Source organism: Phaethon lepturus, unplaced genomic scaffold, assembly GCF_000687285.1.
Source record: "Phaethon lepturus isolate BGI_N335 unplaced genomic scaffold, ASM68728v1 scaffold51389, whole genome shotgun sequence".
NCBI classification, from domain to species: Eukaryota; Metazoa; Chordata; class Aves; order Phaethontiformes; family Phaethontidae; genus Phaethon; species Phaethon lepturus.
This window is the reverse complement of record NW_010565048.1, coordinates 3,932-23,709: the sequence shown is the minus strand read 5'-3', so window position 1 is coordinate 23,709 and position 19,778 is coordinate 3,932. Positions and strand designations below refer to the sequence as shown.

Here is a 19,778-nt window from a genome sequence, read left to right as displayed (position 1 = left end):
TTTAATTCCAGCTAGCAGGTAGTAGGGTTTTTCGTAACGTTGATCACTTTTACAAATTAGATGCTTTCCTTAAATACAAGTCAAATTATTTCAGTGACCTTTTTTTTTCTTAACTTGAGGTCGTATTTTGAAATTCAGAGTCTTCCAGTGTGTTTCAAGAATCAATTTAATGATAACAGAGGCTTACATTAATTGGGAATAATACTCATAATACCTGCTTGGACAAATTGTGTTGTCTGTAAATGGATTCATTCTTGCATGGTTTGAGCAGTCAGTAATGTTTCTCCTTTTGCAATATGACAGAAGAAGGGAGATGTCATGGTTCTTCCATCCCTGATTTTACATCTGCAAATTCTGCCTGTGTCTGTTCCTTTTGCTAGGCAGAGCTTTCTTATGGCATTTTAGAAAGGTGTTCAGTAGGACTGATGTACTTAGCTTCGCTTGATTAGCTAAGTTGCTGCATTCTCTTCATTGATGATGGCACCGTATTCGATAGCCATTACAGGGGGTTGTGCAGTCCCGACTATTTGAAGAGATGCCTTGAAAATGGAATTCAGATCCTTCAAAAGGCAAGTTCAAAGTAGCTATGCCTGTGTTGAGTCCCCCACGCCCAGAGCTTCTGTTCTCCTGGTCTTAGTATTTTCTTGTGTCTTAATGAAGAGGAAGCTGTCTCATTCTGCAGGGACAGTAGCTGCATTACCCAGTGTACTTGAACCTTTCTCCCTCTCCCCAAATTTCCTCCTCCTATAGTAAGTAGAGGAATAAAATGTTTATTGGAAGTTCTCAATATGACTTACTTCTTTTTCTAGATTCTGGAAGTTACAGTCAGTCTGGGGGCCAGCAGAGGTATGTGTGGGACTTTTTGCTGTTAGCAATTAAATTGCAAAATAAAAGGCCATTTAGGATTCCCAGCATGATGTTTGAATCTTTGGGCATGATACAATGTTGATATGTTTTTGGAGTTAGAGGTGCAGAAAGCTTATGCCCTACACCTTTATTACATGTCTTAGGGAAAAAATTATATTTCTCAAGGGAAGACAATAAGCAGGTTTAAATTGAAATGACATCTTTTAATAGTAAGAACTTTTGAAATGTCATGAACATAGAGAAATATTTTTCATATGACTGCCTTAAGCTGTTCACTAAGATTTTAGTCAAAGGCTATACACGTGTGAAGGTGATGGGCCATATGGATGTAAAATTTTATTTTCCCGTTGGAGGGAACTTTTTGTTAGAACCTTCTAATAACTGTTCGTAATTGTGAAATTTAAAAGCCAGTTCATAAAATAGTTGCAAGGTTTTGGAGGCTATTTTAGTCGGTGAAACAAAAGTGTTTTAATGGAAGTATGAAAATCACAGCTAATACTGACTATGCTAATGAAAGTCACAAGGTTCTATGCATATGGCACCATGTGAGTTTGAGTTGATACCTGGGTATGATATGAGTTTCAGCACATGGTTCTTCTGTCAGTTCACGAAGTCTTAAGTGGCAGAATAACGAGTAAGTATAATCTAAAACTAGTGTTATTTTTGATGGTGTTATTGTTGAATAAGTCCAACAAATACCAAATTGACAGTAATTGATTAAGATTAGCTTTCTAAGAATACTGAAAAACTTAAAATGCCTTGGTTTCATACAATAAAGTTTTTTGTGATTCTGAAGAATCTGTCAAATTACAGTAAGCTTAACTTTCAGGTACTTTAAATTTACACTTGAAACACAGCAGAAATTAAAATAAGCTCTTCTGGCTTCTGACAGTCAACTGTGGTAATCATTAGTTCAATGATGCGGTTCTAATATGCCTACAACTGCAGTACTTTGATTAAACACCTATTTTGGAATGAAAAGAAACTTAAAGTGACACCAAAAATACCTTTACTTTCCAACCCATGGGGAGGGCACTGTAAGGATTGACTAAATACATTTTTCTCTTACAGCTATTCATCCTATGGCAATCAGAGCAGTCAAAATTATGGACAAGCACAGGTAGGTTGAAAAAAAAAAAACATTGTGTCTTTTAAAGCAGATGTTCCTTGAGTAAAAATAATTGTTCCTGGGCCAGGAAAGAAGTCTGTTCTTAGCTGTGCTTAATGTTTGCGATCGTGTCTAGTGAAGGAAAACACTAATTACCTGCTGTGGAAGTTACACTTATTTGAGCACGTTCTTTAAATTACAGGGATACTCTGGTTATGGGCAGAGTGGAGACAATTCCTCGTACGGACAGAACTATGGAAGCTATCATGGGAACTATGGACAAAATCAAACAGGTTTGGCTAGCTTGTTACATTCATTGGCAGTAATTAAAAGGTGAATATTTACTAAAAATTTTCTTCCTCAATTTCCAGGTTACGGACAAGATTCCCAGGGATACGATGATGAATCCAGTTATGAAAATCAGAATCAGAGCTCATACAACCAGCAGTCTTATGGCAGTCAGGGGCAGCAGAAAGGGTCGTCTAGAGGGTAAGGAAGCCAAGATTAACAGTACCTATTCCAAGTACTGTCTAGTAGTTCTACATTCTTAACTAGAGCTATAACAAATTTCCTGCTAAAAAAAAAAAAGGACAAACATTTGAAAATCCACATTCTTAAGACATTTTTAATGCCTGGAAGAGCAGGAGGTAAGGGAAGGCTTTCAATACTTAAAGGGAGCCTATAAGAAAGATGGGGACAGACTTTTTAGCAAGGCCTGTTGCGACACAACAAGGGGCGATGGTTTTAAGCTAAAAGAGTGTAGATTCAGACTAGTTACAAGGAAGAAATTTTTCACAATGAGGGTGGTGAAACCCTGGCACAGGTTGCCCAGAGAGGTGAGAGATGCCCCATCCCTGGAAACGTTCCAGGCCAGGCTGGACGGGGCTCTGAGCAACCTGATCGAGTTGAAGATGTCCCTGCTCACTGCAGGGGGTTGGACTAGATGGCCTTGAAAGGTCCCTTCCAACCCAAACTATTCTATGATTCTAAGAATATTTCTTTGTGTAGGAAGGATGGCTGCAGTTGTTTTGAAGTCAAGCTGTACGGGAAGATACACTTTAGAAAGTCTTTGCGTAGTGACTGCAATGAAGAATGGGCTTGGTAGAGAGTATTTTGATTAAGAAAAAGATGTATCAAGTACCTCTTCAATCATGATCTTTTGTATAAACTTACAGTACTCGTTATCAAGTTCAAATAAGATGTTAGCAAGGAAGTTCTTAACTGCTCTTAGATTTGCAGGCTTCTTATCTGGCTTAGAATAACTTTTCATGGTGAAAGAGGAGGAAAGGATTCAGAAATGTCATTTAAGAAGTATCTTTTCTTTTTCCAACTAAGTAGGATTCTCAAAACATCATGTTTTTTATATCCTCATCAATAATTTAAATGTGCATATGCATACCGCACTGTGATTCAGTACTTTACGCTATTGCAAACGTATTTTACTTGAAGTGATGTTGTACTGTAATCAATTTCAGGATGATTTTGAACATTGATGTACAACTTTGAAAGTACATTGGAAAATACAACCCAACTTCCCATAACAACTTACAAGGCCACTTGGTGCTAGAATACCTTCATTATACCATTTACAAGCTTTGTGCACACACAAAAGATCTTTATTGAGGATCATGCGACCTCTTTAAAGGACACTGTCATGTACTAAACCTCATTCTTGTGTCCAAGGTCCAAGTATTTTCTATTTTTTTGCAAGCTGATAATCTGGACTTCAGCAAACCTGTACTTGGTTTCTGGTTTTGTAGTTAGCGTAGTTAGTATGTAGTTACAAAACATCTTCATATAAACAAGCAAGGTCTTAATCTGTCCACAGTAAGTGACACTCGGAGTATCTTTTTCGCATCCATAGCGAAGGCAGGTACACAGTTAAGTTTTGCTTTGCTTTGTTCTGAGCATTTATTAGATCTGTACAAAGGTACAAGACTAGACAATAATGTAGTTTTTAACTCTGTAGATGTCTGGAGCATAGATTCTCCAACAAGTTGTTTTTGACCAAGGAAATTTAAAAAAAGACATTGGAGGGAAACTTTTGAATGTATGGTTGTAACAAGTAAGGAGAAACAGAGAAATTAAATGATGGCAACTTTGAAGAGGATGGCCACAAAATAGTAGCTCTCGGGAGCTAAAAGGGAAGGAAGGAAAAACAGCAAATAGTGGATGCTCTCAACAATGTTTCCTCCATTGGTGATGATGCAAAGGCTAAAGTGGAGCTGACTTTTTGAAGTGAAGATACTAACAAAAATATTTGCAAGCTCTTTGCCGCTGGGATTAGTTATGTTAAAGCTAAGATCTAGGCTAGAACTGGGAGAGAGCACATTAGACTGGATATACAGGGATGGGATATTTTGAGGTTGGTTAGACCTAATGGACTTTATTGTAGAGTACTTTGAAATGCTAGTGGAAACTTTCTGTAGGCTCCTAAATTTTTTTGTTTGTTTTTCTGAGATATTTTGACTAGCAAGTGAGATTGCCAAGGCCTGGAGAGTGGCAAACGAAAAAGGGTGGAAGCAGGGAGGAGAAAGAGAAGAAAGGGTGGCAGAGGTCAGTGATAAATTTCAATTATTGAAAAAATAGTACAGTTAAACCGCAACTAAGTACCCGAGGGGGAAGCAAAGGTATGAGTAGCAGCCAGTGTTTCCTGGATAAATCTACATAATGTCTTGCTATGAAAGCATAATCCAGCTGGAACTATTCTCTCATATACCTAGATTTTCAAAATACTTCTGTTTCTGCCTTGGACGCTGAAGTTGCCTAGGGAAGTATGGTGTAGGTGAGATTTCTCTGTGGTTGCTTTAAAGTTGTTATTAGTCAGAGAAGAGTTATGGCTCCCTCTCAGAATGTATAGCCACATTGTGTTGGAGTATGCTAGATTTGATATTGGTCAATGTTTCTGATGAAAGTTAGTTGGATACTAAATGTAGATGGCATTAAAGAGGGAAGAACTGTGAGTATGTCAGAGGACATCACAAGAGTTAGAGAAGTTCTTGGCCAAATGGTAGAACACCCAGAAAAAGATAAGTTGCAATTCAGGGAAAGCAACATTTTGGGATTTTTTTTTTTTTTTTTTTTTGGCTGCAAGTATCAGCGGCACGTGAGCAGCAGGTGTCTTCTCTGCAGTTCTGTAGAGAAGGATTTGTCATTTAGCAGGTCACGGGCTATGTGTCAGACATTGTCATGCTACTGGAGAGAGGGGAGAAAGCAAGTATTGTGCTGGGATATGTAGAAGGAGTGATGCTGTTAAGTTACATTTACAGCGGAAACTGAGGATGTTTTGAAAGTGATGGTGACACAGTTTTCTGCCTTGCTTTTATTGGAAGGCAGATATAACCCAACAGAGATGAAATATAGAGTATTTTTATATCCATATGCCAGTAATGACTGGGAGGTAACTGTGACTAGAAAATTGTAGCAATGTCGTGAATTTTCAGCCATTATTTTGCTCTCTGCTCTGTGAACATTTAGCTATTAACACACATTCTGTTTATTTTAAGTGGAAGAGGCTCTTATGAACAAAAGTCAAACTATGGTCAGCACCAAAGCTCTTACGACCAGCAGTCAAGCTATGGACAAAACCAAGACTCTTATGACCAGCAGTCAAGCTCATATGACCAGCAGTCGGGCTATGGCCACCAGGGCTCATATGACCAGCAGTCGGGCTACGGCCACCAGAGCTCATATGACCAAAAGTCAGGCTATAACCAGCACCAAAGCTCATATGGCCATTCTCAGCAGTCCTACCAGTCTCAGAAGGGAAGCTATAGCCACAACAGCCAAGGTAAAATTCACAGGTTGAATTCAATATTGGCTAATAAAATTGAGCGGAAGCACTGTGAAGTAGTTGGAATTCCTTCCACCGGCAATTGACTTGATGCACAGTTAAGGCTCTTTTTCCGTGTTGATGTTCTTGGGGAATGTTTTATTTGTTAAGATTTTCAAAACGCTATGCAGAGATGAAAAACTGATGGGGCCCCAAAATTTTGCATTTGTTGGAGGCAGCCTTGCAAAGTCCATGTCCCTGAGTTCTGCAATTCTAGATGGAATTTTCTTCTAAACTATTTGAACCTTCTTCCTGCATGAGGATGACATGTCTTGATCAGTCATGAAGAGTTCTTGCACTTCACATTCCAGCTTTACGCTGTGTAGGTGAATTCTGACATAGAGGGAAATGAGAAGTTTAAGATCAGCCCTTTTTTTTGCAATAACTTCACACAAGTGGCACAACCCACGCGCTTTATCCTTGTTCTGTCTTCAGTGATGTCTTTTGCAAACTGGGAAGACTATATGGAAGTAGAATGAAAAGTATATTTTAGGCAATATATGTTTAATGTTTGGAAAATGGAGTGTAATTAAGGTACAGAGCATTTACATTTTGAGATGCCTTGTGGCCCTGGAAGCCAAGGGAGATAACTGGAACAAAATCAAACTTTGCTCCATTACTTTGTGGTGTAGATAATGTAAGTGATTTAGGAGTTAATGCTTTCCAGATTTAAATGGTAGACTTGAGGCAGGGGGGAAATAATTGTAGGGTGGGAATTTTCACTGCACTGCGGTTTGCACTACAGTTTACTCATGTTTTGTTTTGTTTTACTCATTCTTCCAGATGATCGTCGTGAAAAGAGCAGGTATGGAGAAGATAATAGAGGATATGGCGGGTCACAGGGAGGAGGTAGAGGGGGATATGACATGGATGGAAGAGGTCATATGTCTGGATATAGGTAAGTGATCTCATTCCAGTGCCTGCAGTTCCTTCCCCTTGTTTCTTATTTTTTAGCTGTTTTTAATTTTTGTTTACTATATGTCTATTCTTCATGTGGTTCAGATTTAGATTTCAAAAAATGGAAGGTTTCTAAAATTAAACCTTTCTGCACTGTACAGAAATGTGTTTTGCCTAGGAAAGGCTTTTAGGCTCAGAAAAATTGAGACCAAGCATTTGATTGTTATGATACATAGCTGCTTTTTATTTATATGAATTGCAATACAAAAACTGCCTGAGCCCATCCCTTGAAATAAGATATTTTAAAACCTGTAGAAATTTGTTGTCAATGTCAAGAAAACCAACAGCCAAGGATTGAGAAAGTTTTATAAAATTCATAGCTAAGGTAGCTAATATTTTAGCAGGGAAGTATTTTGACTTTACAATGCAAATGATTACACTAAGGTTGGCTAATTATCTTTCTGCTTCCTAAATAATTTAGGAATAATTTAGTAATAACATTACTTGTTCTTTACAGTTTTTTTCAGTTTTAAACTCCTGTTAAAATACAGTTTTTACTATTGGTTTAGCTGTCAGTCTCAACACGTTTGTTTTAGGTAGATTTTAAATACTAACAGTACTGTCACCCCTTCTGCTGTTGCCTTAGGCAAGGAAATTTTATGCACATATTTAATCTTGTGCTTGCACATGATCTCATGCATAGGTCTGAGAGTTTGGGACCTTTGTTTTAAATCCTGTTGACCTAGGGCAGATGACATTATTATTTCATAATAACCTATCACAATTGGGTACCCTTTATGTATCTCCGTGAAATGATTGGGGGTGTAGGGTGGTCACTGATGCAAAGCAAGGACGTTGAAGCTTCCAGTGAACTTTGAAGTGTTGCTTGTCAGCACCACTTACCCTTTAACAGGCTGCACAGTTCTGGGTTATTGCTAGAACTCCAGATGAAGAACTCTAATTATACAACACTGTTTGTTTGAACTGATCTCATTTCAATAAAACAATCCAACAGTGTAAAGTATTTATTTTTAAACCATATTTAGAATTTGCCTGCTCCTAAGGTGGTTCCAAATTGTACTTCATGGCTTGCTGTTTTGATGATGTAGGTGGACTCTATCTCTCCTAATTAGGTGTGGTAGCACAATTACAAAAGCATATTAATAGTTGGTTTATGTTACAGTTTGTTTGGGTTTTATACAATATAAATTTAACTAGCAAAGTAATTTCCGAGTTCATTTTCAGTTAAAACTGAACGATTTTTTTTAAATTAGCTCTTCTGTGTGGATGAGGGTTTTCCATATTCCCATAATAAAATCTGAGGTTTTAAAAAATTGTTTGCAATAAGAGGAATGAATGTGAGCTTCAAAAAACATACTTTTGGTAGATTTTTATCACTTTGAAACAAACTTCTGCCTTTGCAAGATAAAGTAAGATAAATTAATGTCTGTGAAAATAAAGCCTCTTCCCATATTTTTCCAAAATATAAAAAAAATTTGTTCACACATCCATGTAGATAATAGTAGGTACATCAGTGGACTTGAAAGCCAAAAGAAGAAGAGTGGAGGTGAATGGAGAAGTGGGGGAAAATACAGCACAATGAGAAGGCATTTATTAGAAAGTCTGTCCTCTTCTGTTAAGTGATGCAGTCTTTAATGCTGTTTGCAGAGAATTTTTTCTGAAACTGCAGTGTCATATATGTTCATTCAGTCTTCGTGCATAATTATGATGCCCCAGGGATTCTGCTTAGGACATACATATTTTACCAAAGTCATGCTTATTAAAAAAGTGTAAAAGGTTGAATTAAATAAACTGTATGATCAAGGGGAAAAGAACTTCCAATAAGGTAAGAAATCATGTTTAGTCCTGTGAAAATGTGGGGTTTCAGGGTAGGTTTTGTTTCCTTGGGTTTCTTCCCCCGCTCCCCAAAAGCAGCTCGTGTAGGCATGTCAAGTCTATCTCCAATAATTAGTTATCATTTTCAGTTTTTTTACTCTGATCACATTTTGGTGCTTAGCATTAAACTGTGCAAGTTCCATAGACAGCAGGAAATAATTTGTCTAAAAATCTTTTCTACACAGATATCTGTACTGCTGTAATAATGCAGTGGTTAGAAAATAATGTGTAAGGCAGTTCTATCAACACAAAAAAAAGGTCTAAATCACCTAAACAGACTTCTCAAGTGATTGTATGGTGCTTGTTTTTCAACTTCTCCATATCTCGTTCATTGATATTACAAAAAAAAATTAATAGCTAACTTGAGATCACAGCAAATGAATCCCTTCTATGTTAGCTGGTAATAAAATTTTGTCTTGACTGGCATTTCAATGCAAGCAGAACTTGTTGCAGCTTGTTGTTCATCCGTAAGAGCATTACCCAGTTATTGGTGTTCCTGCGAATTGCCTAATCTGTTCTGTAGTGCTGGGCCATCAACGCATCCTGTTCACGAGTGTCGTCACTGACTTGCTGCTGTCCTGTACTTGTGATACAGGGACTTTGGCTGCAACATCAGTTCTTCCATGAGATTTCTGCAGGTTGCATTTGCCTGTATAAACTTACCCTGCATGAAGACCTCTCAGAGCAGTCTGCAAGTGCAAAAAAATTATTCTGGAATACTTGGGGCAAAATCAATTTAGCATTTTTAAACTTTGAGAACTTTCATTTCTTTGAATAACCTTTGTAAAAGTAGTTCTAAGCATAGTTATTAATGTTAAGGTATGAATCGTTATTCTGAAAACTGACTTGGATATGTACTGTAGTGAATGCTTTCAGCACTCATTTTTCTTTTGTGCCTGTGCAAAGTCATGCAGCACTGAGAAGACAATATCTTTTGAGAAATTACTGCTCAGATTCCCTAGCTGATATTATCATGATAGAGAATAATAATTTTCATATGCATCAGATGTTTACTTTTTAATCTCAGTAACTTTGGGTTTCAAAATTATTCTTCAGGGTTTTTTTTAATGGTCTTGAATTACATCTTTTGGGATTTTAGTAGAATTTTTCTACCCTTTCATTTTGAAGCTTGAAAAATTGATGATCTCACTAATTTGTATTTTGGCAAAGGAGCAAAATCTTTTCTCTTTTTAAAGCCCGTTGTAGAAATCTCATCTTTGAGCTCTTTTGGTTAGAAAGCAGGTACACCAGTTCTGGAGAATGCAGAGTTTTAAGTTATTCTTCCAAGTTTCCTTGTAGAATAAGTCACCCTTTTGTTAGAGTCAGCATCTGAAAGATAAGGAATTAATTGCTTGTGGTGACTGTGGGACCAAATTGTTTTGGTTAAGCACATAAGTGGGAAATACAGTAGCAATACAAGGCAGGTTTACTTTCTTTCATCTTGTGAAAGCCATTCAGGCAGTCAAGTAGCCGTACCTGTGACACTGCCCTTCTTTTAGAGTCTGGGGATTAAATGAGAGAAGCTTTGCCTTTGAATCCGCTCATGCACACTGTGTTGGTGGAACTACGTAGATGCACTTTAGAAAAGGATTTACCATTGGGTTAGGATTTGTTATAGAAATCCTAACTTTGCTCAGCATAGATTCCCCCCCCGCCCCTTGCAGAGGTTTGATGTTGATGTACTATAAACAAAAGTTACCTCTGCAGCTTAATTGCTATATTAGCTGTTATGACTGGGAATTAGTTTATTGTGATATAAAGAAACTACAACTTAGTGCAACACTGTGGTTTGTGTTCAGAATTAATATTTTGACTTGTAATATATATGCTTGAGCTTAGCCTTATATAGACTTTGGAAAAACATGAAAAGAGGCAATAAATATAGGCAGCAAAAAAAGCCATCAGTCAGTGACTTTGTTGGTGCACTAACCATTCCTTTCTTGTTTGTAAAAATACATTCTTACATATAACTCCCACAGGCTTGGCGAGACAGATGCATGTTGGAGGCTGAAATTTGTTTCCTGAATTCTTAGTGCTACCTCTTCTAATGTCTGATCACTTTTTTAAAGTGTATTTCTTGTCTCTGTAATGTTCAGCTCTCCATTTAACTGTGCCTTGTGAGTTATTCCCAGCTGAAGTAAGCAATGTTCAGATGAACTCCGTTTACCTCAAGTAGGTGATGTTTATATATATGATGAGTATAGGGAGAAAAGACCCTCTGATGACCCATCAGTTTCTTTCATAGCAGTAAGTTTCTGTCACCACAAATGGTACCATGTGTACATTCTGGCTCCTTGCAGTTCAGTCTCTTTTATTTCTTTGCTGGTGGCATTGCTGAATTTTAGCGACCTGTTCATGATTCTAACATAGGATGTTAAAACTCCAAACTCCATCTGGTCACCCATCTATGGTCTGTGTGTAAGACTGGTAAAGCAATAGACTGTGGAACACTGCAGTTACATTTTCCACATGTTCTCTGAGAATAGTGAAGGAAATAATTCCATTGCTGAGATTGAGACTTGAATTTTGGGTCTCAGTGAGGGGTAAATCTGAGACTGGGTCACCAGCTGCTTGCAACCAGTTTCTGTGTTTGACTTCGCTTGCTGCAGCATATCTGCGTGCCTCCTGGGGATCTCAGGTAGCTTTGCCCAGCAATCTCAGGAACGTAACACACTGCAGCTTTATAAATCACATGTGAAATGGGACTTAAAAATGGAGGAAAGCATTAATCTGTCATCAAAGCATCTGTCACTGAATTGATGCAGGTTTTGGTTGGGTTGGTTATGTGAGACTAAGCAGAGATAACATGCTGAAGCATGTTTGCGCATTTCTACAGACATTAATTAAAAAACAGTAATTAAAAATTGCGGATTGTACTTGTTAGTGCAGGGCACTGAATTACTGTATCACAAAGTTAGAAATTAGGCATTTGAGTATGACTTCCTTTACATTTTATATATCCAATTCTATCACTTAGAATCATGGTACATACATTTTTAGCCCAGTATCTTAGCAAAAACCTCACTTCCTGTAAAATCCTGGCTATGTTGATCACAAACTTAATTTCTGTATGCTTTTAGATTGTTGTTTTTTCTAATTTATGTCTCTGCTGATGTATACTTTAAAATCAGAATAGACACATGTGCTGGATTATGCTGTTCTGATGAATTGGGACTGTAACATAGGGTTGGAAAACTTTTATAACATTTTCATGACTGATGTATTCACTCTTGTATCTGTTATTTCTGAGTTAAAATCCTAGAAGAGCAGGCATCCTAATGAATATTGTTGTGTCATAGTGATTTTTTTTAAGCTGAAGTGAATTGGAAGTGGCAGAAAGGTATTTACAGTAAATTTTATCACCATTGTTTTTATCATCAGTCCTTGAAAATAGCCAGCCTTGAATAAAGACCAGCTTTGATGTTGCATATAAAATTCATTCATTTTACCTCTTTTATGAGCAGAATGAATTACTTATGAGTAAATGACACTGCAGTTTAGCATTCAGATATTTTCCGTGAAGATGCAATTTAAAATCTGCAGCAAAAAATTAAAAGTCCAAGTAAAAATTATAGTCTGTCATTACAAACATCTAATACTCCTTATAGATACTGTCACAGAATGTCAGTCGTCCTTCAGAGAACATCTCTCTAAATCCTTATTTCTGTTGAATCCTTATTTCTCTTTTGTCCCTTATTTTGGGCAGATTTTATCGCGTGAATGTTAAGTAAGCAGTACCGCCCATTCATGACTTTACCTTTGCTATAACAGAAAACAGATCTACAGTGCCAGAGAAGTTACTCCCTGATTTATTTAATTGCCTTTTGCTGGGATGCTTGTGTCCTATGTTTGGAACCCGATGTGTTGGTGGATAGAGTGGATAAAACCTGGAGCGACTTCTAGTTGTAAAACGTAAAACGAGAAGAGGCTACTCGTCCTGGCACAGTAGCTCCAGAGTCTGGAGACGGCTCTCTGCGTCAGGGCTGGAATTTGAACTGGTTTTATCTCAGCTGCTGAGTGTGGGAGCTGTCAGGGTTGGGTGAACCTGCCCAATTTTCAGGTGGCAGCTGTGTCCCGGCACGCAGAGGAGGGCAAGCAGGCAGTTGTGCGTGGCAGTATGAGACAGTCTTTCTGACACTTGGTTATTGACTTTCTAAAAAAATCCAGTGGTTGTATTTTTCCTGAAGACTTTGAATATTGATTATACTGTGTTCATAACATGGATGCAATTAAAAATGCTGTTGTGAAAAATCCTACTAATATGAACATTTACATTGAAAAGAGTGAGGGTTTATTTTCATGCACATAATTGGAGGCGTAACGTCCTATTTTAAAATCCCCTTCTAACCTTTGAAAATTGATGTGTGTAATCTCTTAACTTGGTCTACATTTTGTGCCACAGGTTTCAGAATGAATGAAATAAAACTTCACGGCCTCTGCTTTTGAAGCTCACATACACACACCTTCTCTGTAGTGTCAAGTGCTAATAGTACAGTAGGTCCCCAAAGACCCTTTCTCAGAGAATGGCTGATACTGCTAATTTGTCCCCCATATATAAATGCAAAACAATAGAGGTTAATTAACTTCAGCTCTTCTTACTTCTAGGAAAGTACTAAAGTATTAATTATTCCAAAGTAGCAATTACATCTACAATTAAAGCCCATTAACCTTCATGAAAGTAATGTTTCTGTTTTAAAACCCAGTTTTTAATAGCAGTCATTTTGGCTTACGGGATGGGAGGAAGTATTGAAACGACGACATGTGTATGGATTAGCTTAAAATACTCTTTAGGGCTTCTCTTCTCCAGTGCAGCACCCTGTGCGATTATTCACTTTCATGTAATTTAATCTTTGACCATGAATGAGTAGTGAGGAGAACGTAGAGATGGTGCTTTAGCTGCTAGACAGTAACTCTCACCTTGTCATCAGTTAACTGTAGATTGAGCCTTGGGCTCAGCACGTAGAGACTTAAGGAAGAAATCATTTCTTCAATTTTTCCTCTGCAGTGGTGGTGACCGTGGTGGCTTCAAAAATTACGGTGGTAAGTGCCGAGTATCCAAAAATGTTTCAGTGGAAATTCTTTATAAATCTAAAAGCCACCAATATCTTGTTACTATCTAGTAGAAGCATTATAGTGTTTTGGTGAGGCTGGTGTGTTCATGAGTTAATAGCCAAACTTTTAGCAATAAACTGGATTTCTACTTTGTCAAATTGCATGAAAGAATTTGTGGAGACAGTGACGTTCACCGGATTTTTTTTTTTTCTTTTTTTAATTTTTGTTACAAATGCTTCTTAGAAAGGTACTAGAGGTAAAAAACAAAACAAAAAAAAGTGGTAAACTGCTTGGTGATCTGACAACCAGCATTTGCAAGATAACACCAGCATAGCATCAGTGTGGCAACTGCCACATGCTGCAAGTTAAAGAACACGTTAACGTCCTACAGACACCTTCTGTTGAACGTTTTAATTAAATATTCTCTAAACCTCTGGTTAATGTTTTAGATCTTAGATGCATTACATACATACTTTAAATATTTTCTTGTCTCTAAAAGAGCCACTTGAAAATGTTTTGCTAAAAATAGTCTTTGTCTTTTTTTTTTTTTTTTTTTCTTCTTTAAAACCCGTTTCATAGGTCAAAGGGATTATGGACCAAGATCAGATGCTGGTAAGAAAACAAGCAGTGGGTGGGAGTGAATTATAGCTCTTAAGTCATTGCTTTTAAAATGAACGGCTGGAAAGATGGATGTGGCTGCAATTCCCATGGCTCAAAAGAAATTTAGCTAAAGCTTGTCTTCCTTGAAAGAGATGTATTTTATTAAAGTGCATGTGAATTTTTTTTATGTCCTTTCATGCAGCAAGTAAGAATTTGCTGATGAACTTTGGATCTGCTTGAGTCAAGCAGCTGCTTTCCTTGTTAAAATTGCTTCTGCTAAATTTGTGTTATTTAAAACATATACTACTTTGATGGTTTTGGATGTCCTCGCTGCATGGATGAGTTGAGTGTGTGGCAGACAGCTGGTCAGCTGTAGAATGTATTCGGTCTCTGATGTACTGCAGCATCTGAAGGTGCTGTGCCTGCGTTTTGAAGTTGATGGTGTTAACTTCAAAATTACACTCTCTGCTCAGCTTTTATTTCATGCAAAATGTCTTTGGGATTACAGGTCTGCTACCAGGCAGTATAGACCTGAGGTTAAAATGTTGCTTCTGTTGCTGCCAGAAAAATGCATGGTAAACGTAGCTTATTTTTTCATAGATTCAGAGTCTGACAACTCTGATAACAACACTATCTTCGTGCAAGGACTTGGAGAGGACGTTTCAACAGATCAAGTGGCAGACTATTTCAAACAAATTGGTATTATAAAGGTATGTGAAATGAGAAGTCATTGGTAAGAAGGAAGAGAAGTTGTGGAGCTAGTGTATTGGAAATGTACTGGTATCATTCAAGGCAGAGGCTCACTCTGACTCCCCACCAGTTGTAGATAATATTTTTATCTGGGCTCCCAGATTACAGCCATTTGTAAGCTGGCAGCACTAGGAGCTTTTTTCTGGTGACTTTTAGATTGCTTCATATCTCTTTAGTCTTTATAACGCTTAGCACTGACAACTCTATCCGTTGTACTACCCTTGTACTTCAGCAAGTACGCTTCTGTGTTCTATGGCGATTTCTTCTGTTTCTGCAGTTCTAAATTAGGGCTTCCTGCACTTGACCTCAATTTTTTTTAAAACCTGGGCCCATCATTACTTCATGGAAACAGCCAGTCAGTATCCTTCAGTCAAAAGCATCTGTTTCTGCCATCTAGCTCCAAGAGAATTGTCTTTCTAATGATACTTAGCTGTTACAGTTTATGCTATGAACCAGCTTTACCAGTATTTCTCCTATGCCAAGTGTACAACCTTTCTTTTCAGACCAACAAAAAGACTGGAAAACCTATGATAAATCTTTATACAGACAAGGATACTGGCAAACCAAAGGGAGAAGCAACAGTATCTTTTGATGACCCTCCTTCTGCTAAAGCAGCAATTGACTGGTTTGACGGTGGGTGAGAGTACCGGTTCTTTTGGTTATTTATGAATCTAACAAGCAGTGGAAGAAGCAAGTCAATAACCTCATTGGGAGACCCCATGATACTTTTTGTTTGGCTTTTTTTTTTTTGGCTTGTCTTTTGGGTTTTTTGTTGTTGTTTAGGGTTTTTTTGGACAAAGACCTCTATTTCATGGTATTTTGTGTGTGCTGGCTTTCCCTCTCATTTGGTGGAGCAGCAGCTAGTGATTAAGACCAAAAATGTGTAATGAAACTGTTAGGGTTTGCTGCTGTACCTCGGTCATCCGTGCACAAAGTATGAGAGATGGTGTTGATGTCACTCGGGAGAGCATAACTTCATGTTCAGTCCAGTAGAGCTGTAATCTGTGTTAGCAGCTGGAGGGATTTCCTCCAGAGTTAGTATTGATATTATTAGTGTTGTGGTAGCAGTTTTAGAGTTTGGCAGTGGTTATGGCAATCTTGTGCCAAGGGCTTTGTATATATGCAATGAAGAACAAGGGGGTTTTTTAATTAGGGTTCAGTGGAGGAAGAGGGCAGATCCCAGAAATACATTGATAGAAACCTCTTCAGACTTGATGCAGGAAATAGTGATACTCTTTCGTAGTAGAAAGAGTGGGAAAGTGCTTGGGGGGAAAGTGCTTGCTCCTGTGACCTTCTATGTGCACAGAATTTTAATAATATTGGGCAGAAACAAGAGGACATACTCAGCATCTGGTGTGAAATGATAGTGCGTAAAAAATCTGGCATGGCATGCTATTTGGTGGTTTCTATTTTGCTAATAAAATGCAGATTGACTTTTGTTTAAGAGGGTAAAGCAATTATTACTATATTAGGCACCCATGCAGTCCTGTTTGTCCTGTGATAAACCTTGCATCTATTGAGAACTGAGACTTTGTGTTTGAGAAGGTCATGTTTTTCACTTGGCAGTATTTAATTTTTGTGCTGGTTGGTGAATTGTACAGAAGTCTTCTTGCCTGACTTGGGGAAAGAACAGAGGGAGTTCTAAGATCGGAATTACTTGTCCATGAACACGGCCAAAAATCTTTTAAATGTTCTTATGTGTCTAGTTAAATGGCAACCTACAGATCACATTTAAATTAAGATTTATTAATTTAATTAATCTAATTTAAATTAAATCTGTGGGTTTATGGAGAACTTAGCAAGTACCTCGGTGTTTGCCATTTCACATTTGGACCACTGCTTTCAAAAAACAAGAGCTTTACTCCAGACTCCCTGTGTCTTAAGAGCTTTGTATTAACTCTGTATGTGCAAATCACTTCTGTTCTTCTCAACTTGCTGCTGTGTTGTTGGGAGCTGTATTGATCTCTTTCACTTTCTGTCTTTCCACAGGAAAAGAATTCAATGGCAATGTTATCAAAGTTTCTTTTGCAACTAGAAGGCCTGAATTCATGAGAGGAGGTGGAGGTGGTGGACGTCGAGGTGGGGCTAACGTCTATAGAATCCTTGTTTTTACGTAGTTAAATGCTTTTTAACTATTACTGGTTTATAAAAGAGAAGTTGACTTTGAAGCAGCAATTCATCAAAGTATATGGACCTTTGGGATGCTGCCATGAAAGGGAGTAATAAGGATTGAACCAAGTGAAGTAAACTGAAATGTGTAATCTCTTTTGCACAGCACAGAATTTATGCTTTCCTTTTGAACTGGAAAGTCTCCAGATCATGTCTCAGCATTGCTTTTAAAGAGACAGGATAACAATGGTGTTGAGGCTGTACAGGTTGCACATACATAGGTGTGAATTCCCAGTGAGTATTTGCTTATTACAGCAAAGCCTTGAGATATTCTGATGTTTCCAGATGGTATTAAGCAGGGTAAATTATTCAACTGCTACTGACTTAGAGCAGCAGTTGGATGTCTGACTCCTTTAATAAAGAGATGTTAATCTCCCCAATTGTCCGTATAATACAGTTTTGCCAGTAGTCCACTGGATGTTAATTAACTATTTTACAGGAAGCAGCTGTCAAAAAAAATTTTAGTTCTTAGATCAGGCAGTTTTGTAGGCTGAAAAAAAAAAATGTTTCTTCAAGAACTTAAATTGGTATAAAAGTTCTTAGTCTTCTTGATGCAGAAAGCAAGAACTGTGTTGTCCCTGTGCTTGTCAGATGCATCCTGGCATTAATCCAGACAGATTTTTTTTTTTGTTAAATTTTTGTTCTGTGACTAAGTCTGGCCATATGTAGTTGATATTATACATTGTTAAATCTTTATGAAATCCTATTAATGCACATAGTGGGTTTATATTAACCCATTGGCAATTCAAGCAGATCATGTTTCCTTTTATTACTGAAAAAGAATTCATAAAAAATAGGTGGTGGAGCAAATTTTTCAGGCCACCATGTGCTATCCTTGCTTCTTATTTTTGCCTGTCTGCCTAAGTTACAAATCTGTCCATAAGAACACATGTATTTCAGCTATGCAGATACATTAACTTCAGGACATCGAATGCTGTTGAGATTTGGTGGTGGCTGAAACTTCTGTTGTCATTTGCCCAAGTCTTCTAGCTATCTTGTAGCTAGTAGTAATTCAGCTAGTAGATGCTGAATTCTATGGTTGTACAATTTTTTTGTCATTGACACTACCTGCTGCTTTCAGAGTTCCTAATATGGCTTCAGAGGCTTGCCTGGTAGGGATATATTTACATCAAATGCTTTTTCTTCCACCTGAAAAGTCTATCTGTCACTTGGGATCTGAAGCCAGTGACAGTCCTTAATAAATGTTTCTCATGTATAGGTCATAGATGCTTCCTCTCCTTTATTCTGATTATAATTTTGTCTACAGGTTCACGAGGTGGATATGGAAGAGGTGGGGGCTTCCAGGGTAGAAGTGGAGAACCCAAAAATGGTGATTGGGTTTGTCCTAATCCGTAAGTGTCATTTTAATTGGGCAGTGGTGTTTCATGTATGCTCTCTGAGTTTCTTAGCAGCTAAGTCTGGGGAATCCTTGTCTTTTCTAGGGCCTGTGGTAATATGAACTTCGCTCGCAGGAATTCCTGCAACCAATGTGGTGAGCCCAGACCAGAAGATTCACGTCCATCAGGAGGTGTGTAAAAACATCTCTTCTGAAGTGTTAGATGTGTTAATGACATCTGCAGCTTTTTGAGAAACCTGGCTAATGTGTCGGTTTGCATTTTCCTCCAGATTTTCGTGGGAGAGGTGGCTATGGAGGAGAAAGAGGGTATCGAGGGCGTGGTGGCAGAGGCGGTGATCGAGGAGGTGGCTATGGTGGTAAAATGGGAGGGAGGTAAGCAGTTTCTTTGCCCTTGCTTGGTTGTGTAGCATACGGATCATGGAATTGATAAGGACTGTGGGAAAAGAGTGTTGTTTATGTGTGCACACACAATGTGCTATGAAAACATTAACTACAGATAGGAGCTTCCGGAGAAAATAAGTCAGTTTTCCCGTTGAGTGTGTTGTGAGCATTTTTGGATAAGCCTATCTAAACACAGAAGAATACACAGAAGTTGGCGTAGAGATGTTTGACTGAAGAGGCTATTTGTTATTTGCTTAAAGGATTCCTTAACTTTTTATTTCCCTTTCAGAAATGATTTCAGAAATGATCAACGCAACAGACCATACTGAAGACCACTGTGAATGTTTTGTTTGTCTTCTTGATGCGTTTGATAGTGAAATTGCCAGAGTTTTGCCTGCCGCTTCACCCATGGCCTCTTTGGATAGTGGAATCGAGTGAAACTAGATTTTTATTTTGGTGGGAGGGACTTGGGGCGGTTTGGGAGGATTTTTTTTTAAGCAAGACATTGAAATTTAATCTTGATTTCAACATTCTCCTCTTTTCTTCCCTCTCCCCCCCCCATACCTTTTCAACAGGCCCTAAGAAGGAAAAGGATAAATTGTAAAATATTGCCAAAATATGAAGTGTTTTGTAATACAACAATAAATGCTGATTGTTTTATTTGTGAAATCTTACTGTTTCACTGTTATTTCAGTTGCATGCATTTCCTTACATATTCCCTGTCTTCCTGTGGTATGACCTAAGTAGTAAACAGCGTCTTGCTTGAAATGACGCTGCTGCTTTGACCCTAGCTCTGTGCTCTTCGCAAAAATCTGCAGTTAAGTTGGTGGTGAGTTACTTGCTCCCCATGCCCTCTATCCCAGACTTTC

The 19,778-nt window shown here is 38.0% G+C and overlaps 1 protein-coding gene across 1 annotated transcript; it reads left to right on the top strand.

Moving 5' to 3' along the window:
* Window positions 1–809: 809 nt before the first annotated feature.
* On the top strand, window positions 810–19,578 carry TAF15 (TAF15 RNA polymerase II, TATA box binding protein (TBP)-associated factor, 68kDa; the record flags this gene model as incomplete). The annotated part of the gene is made up of 15 exons (XM_010295047.1): window positions 810–846; window positions 1,939–1,987; window positions 2,178–2,268; window positions 2,347–2,464; window positions 5,482–5,765; window positions 6,591–6,705; window positions 13,606–13,640; window positions 14,232–14,264; window positions 14,853–14,962; window positions 15,506–15,635; window positions 16,992–17,081; window positions 18,439–18,523; window positions 18,614–18,699; window positions 18,798–18,900; window positions 19,199–19,578. Coding segments are annotated over 15 exons (1,406 nt in total), but the record flags the coding sequence as incomplete, so codon positions are not given.
* Window positions 19,579–19,778: the final 200 nt, after the last annotated feature.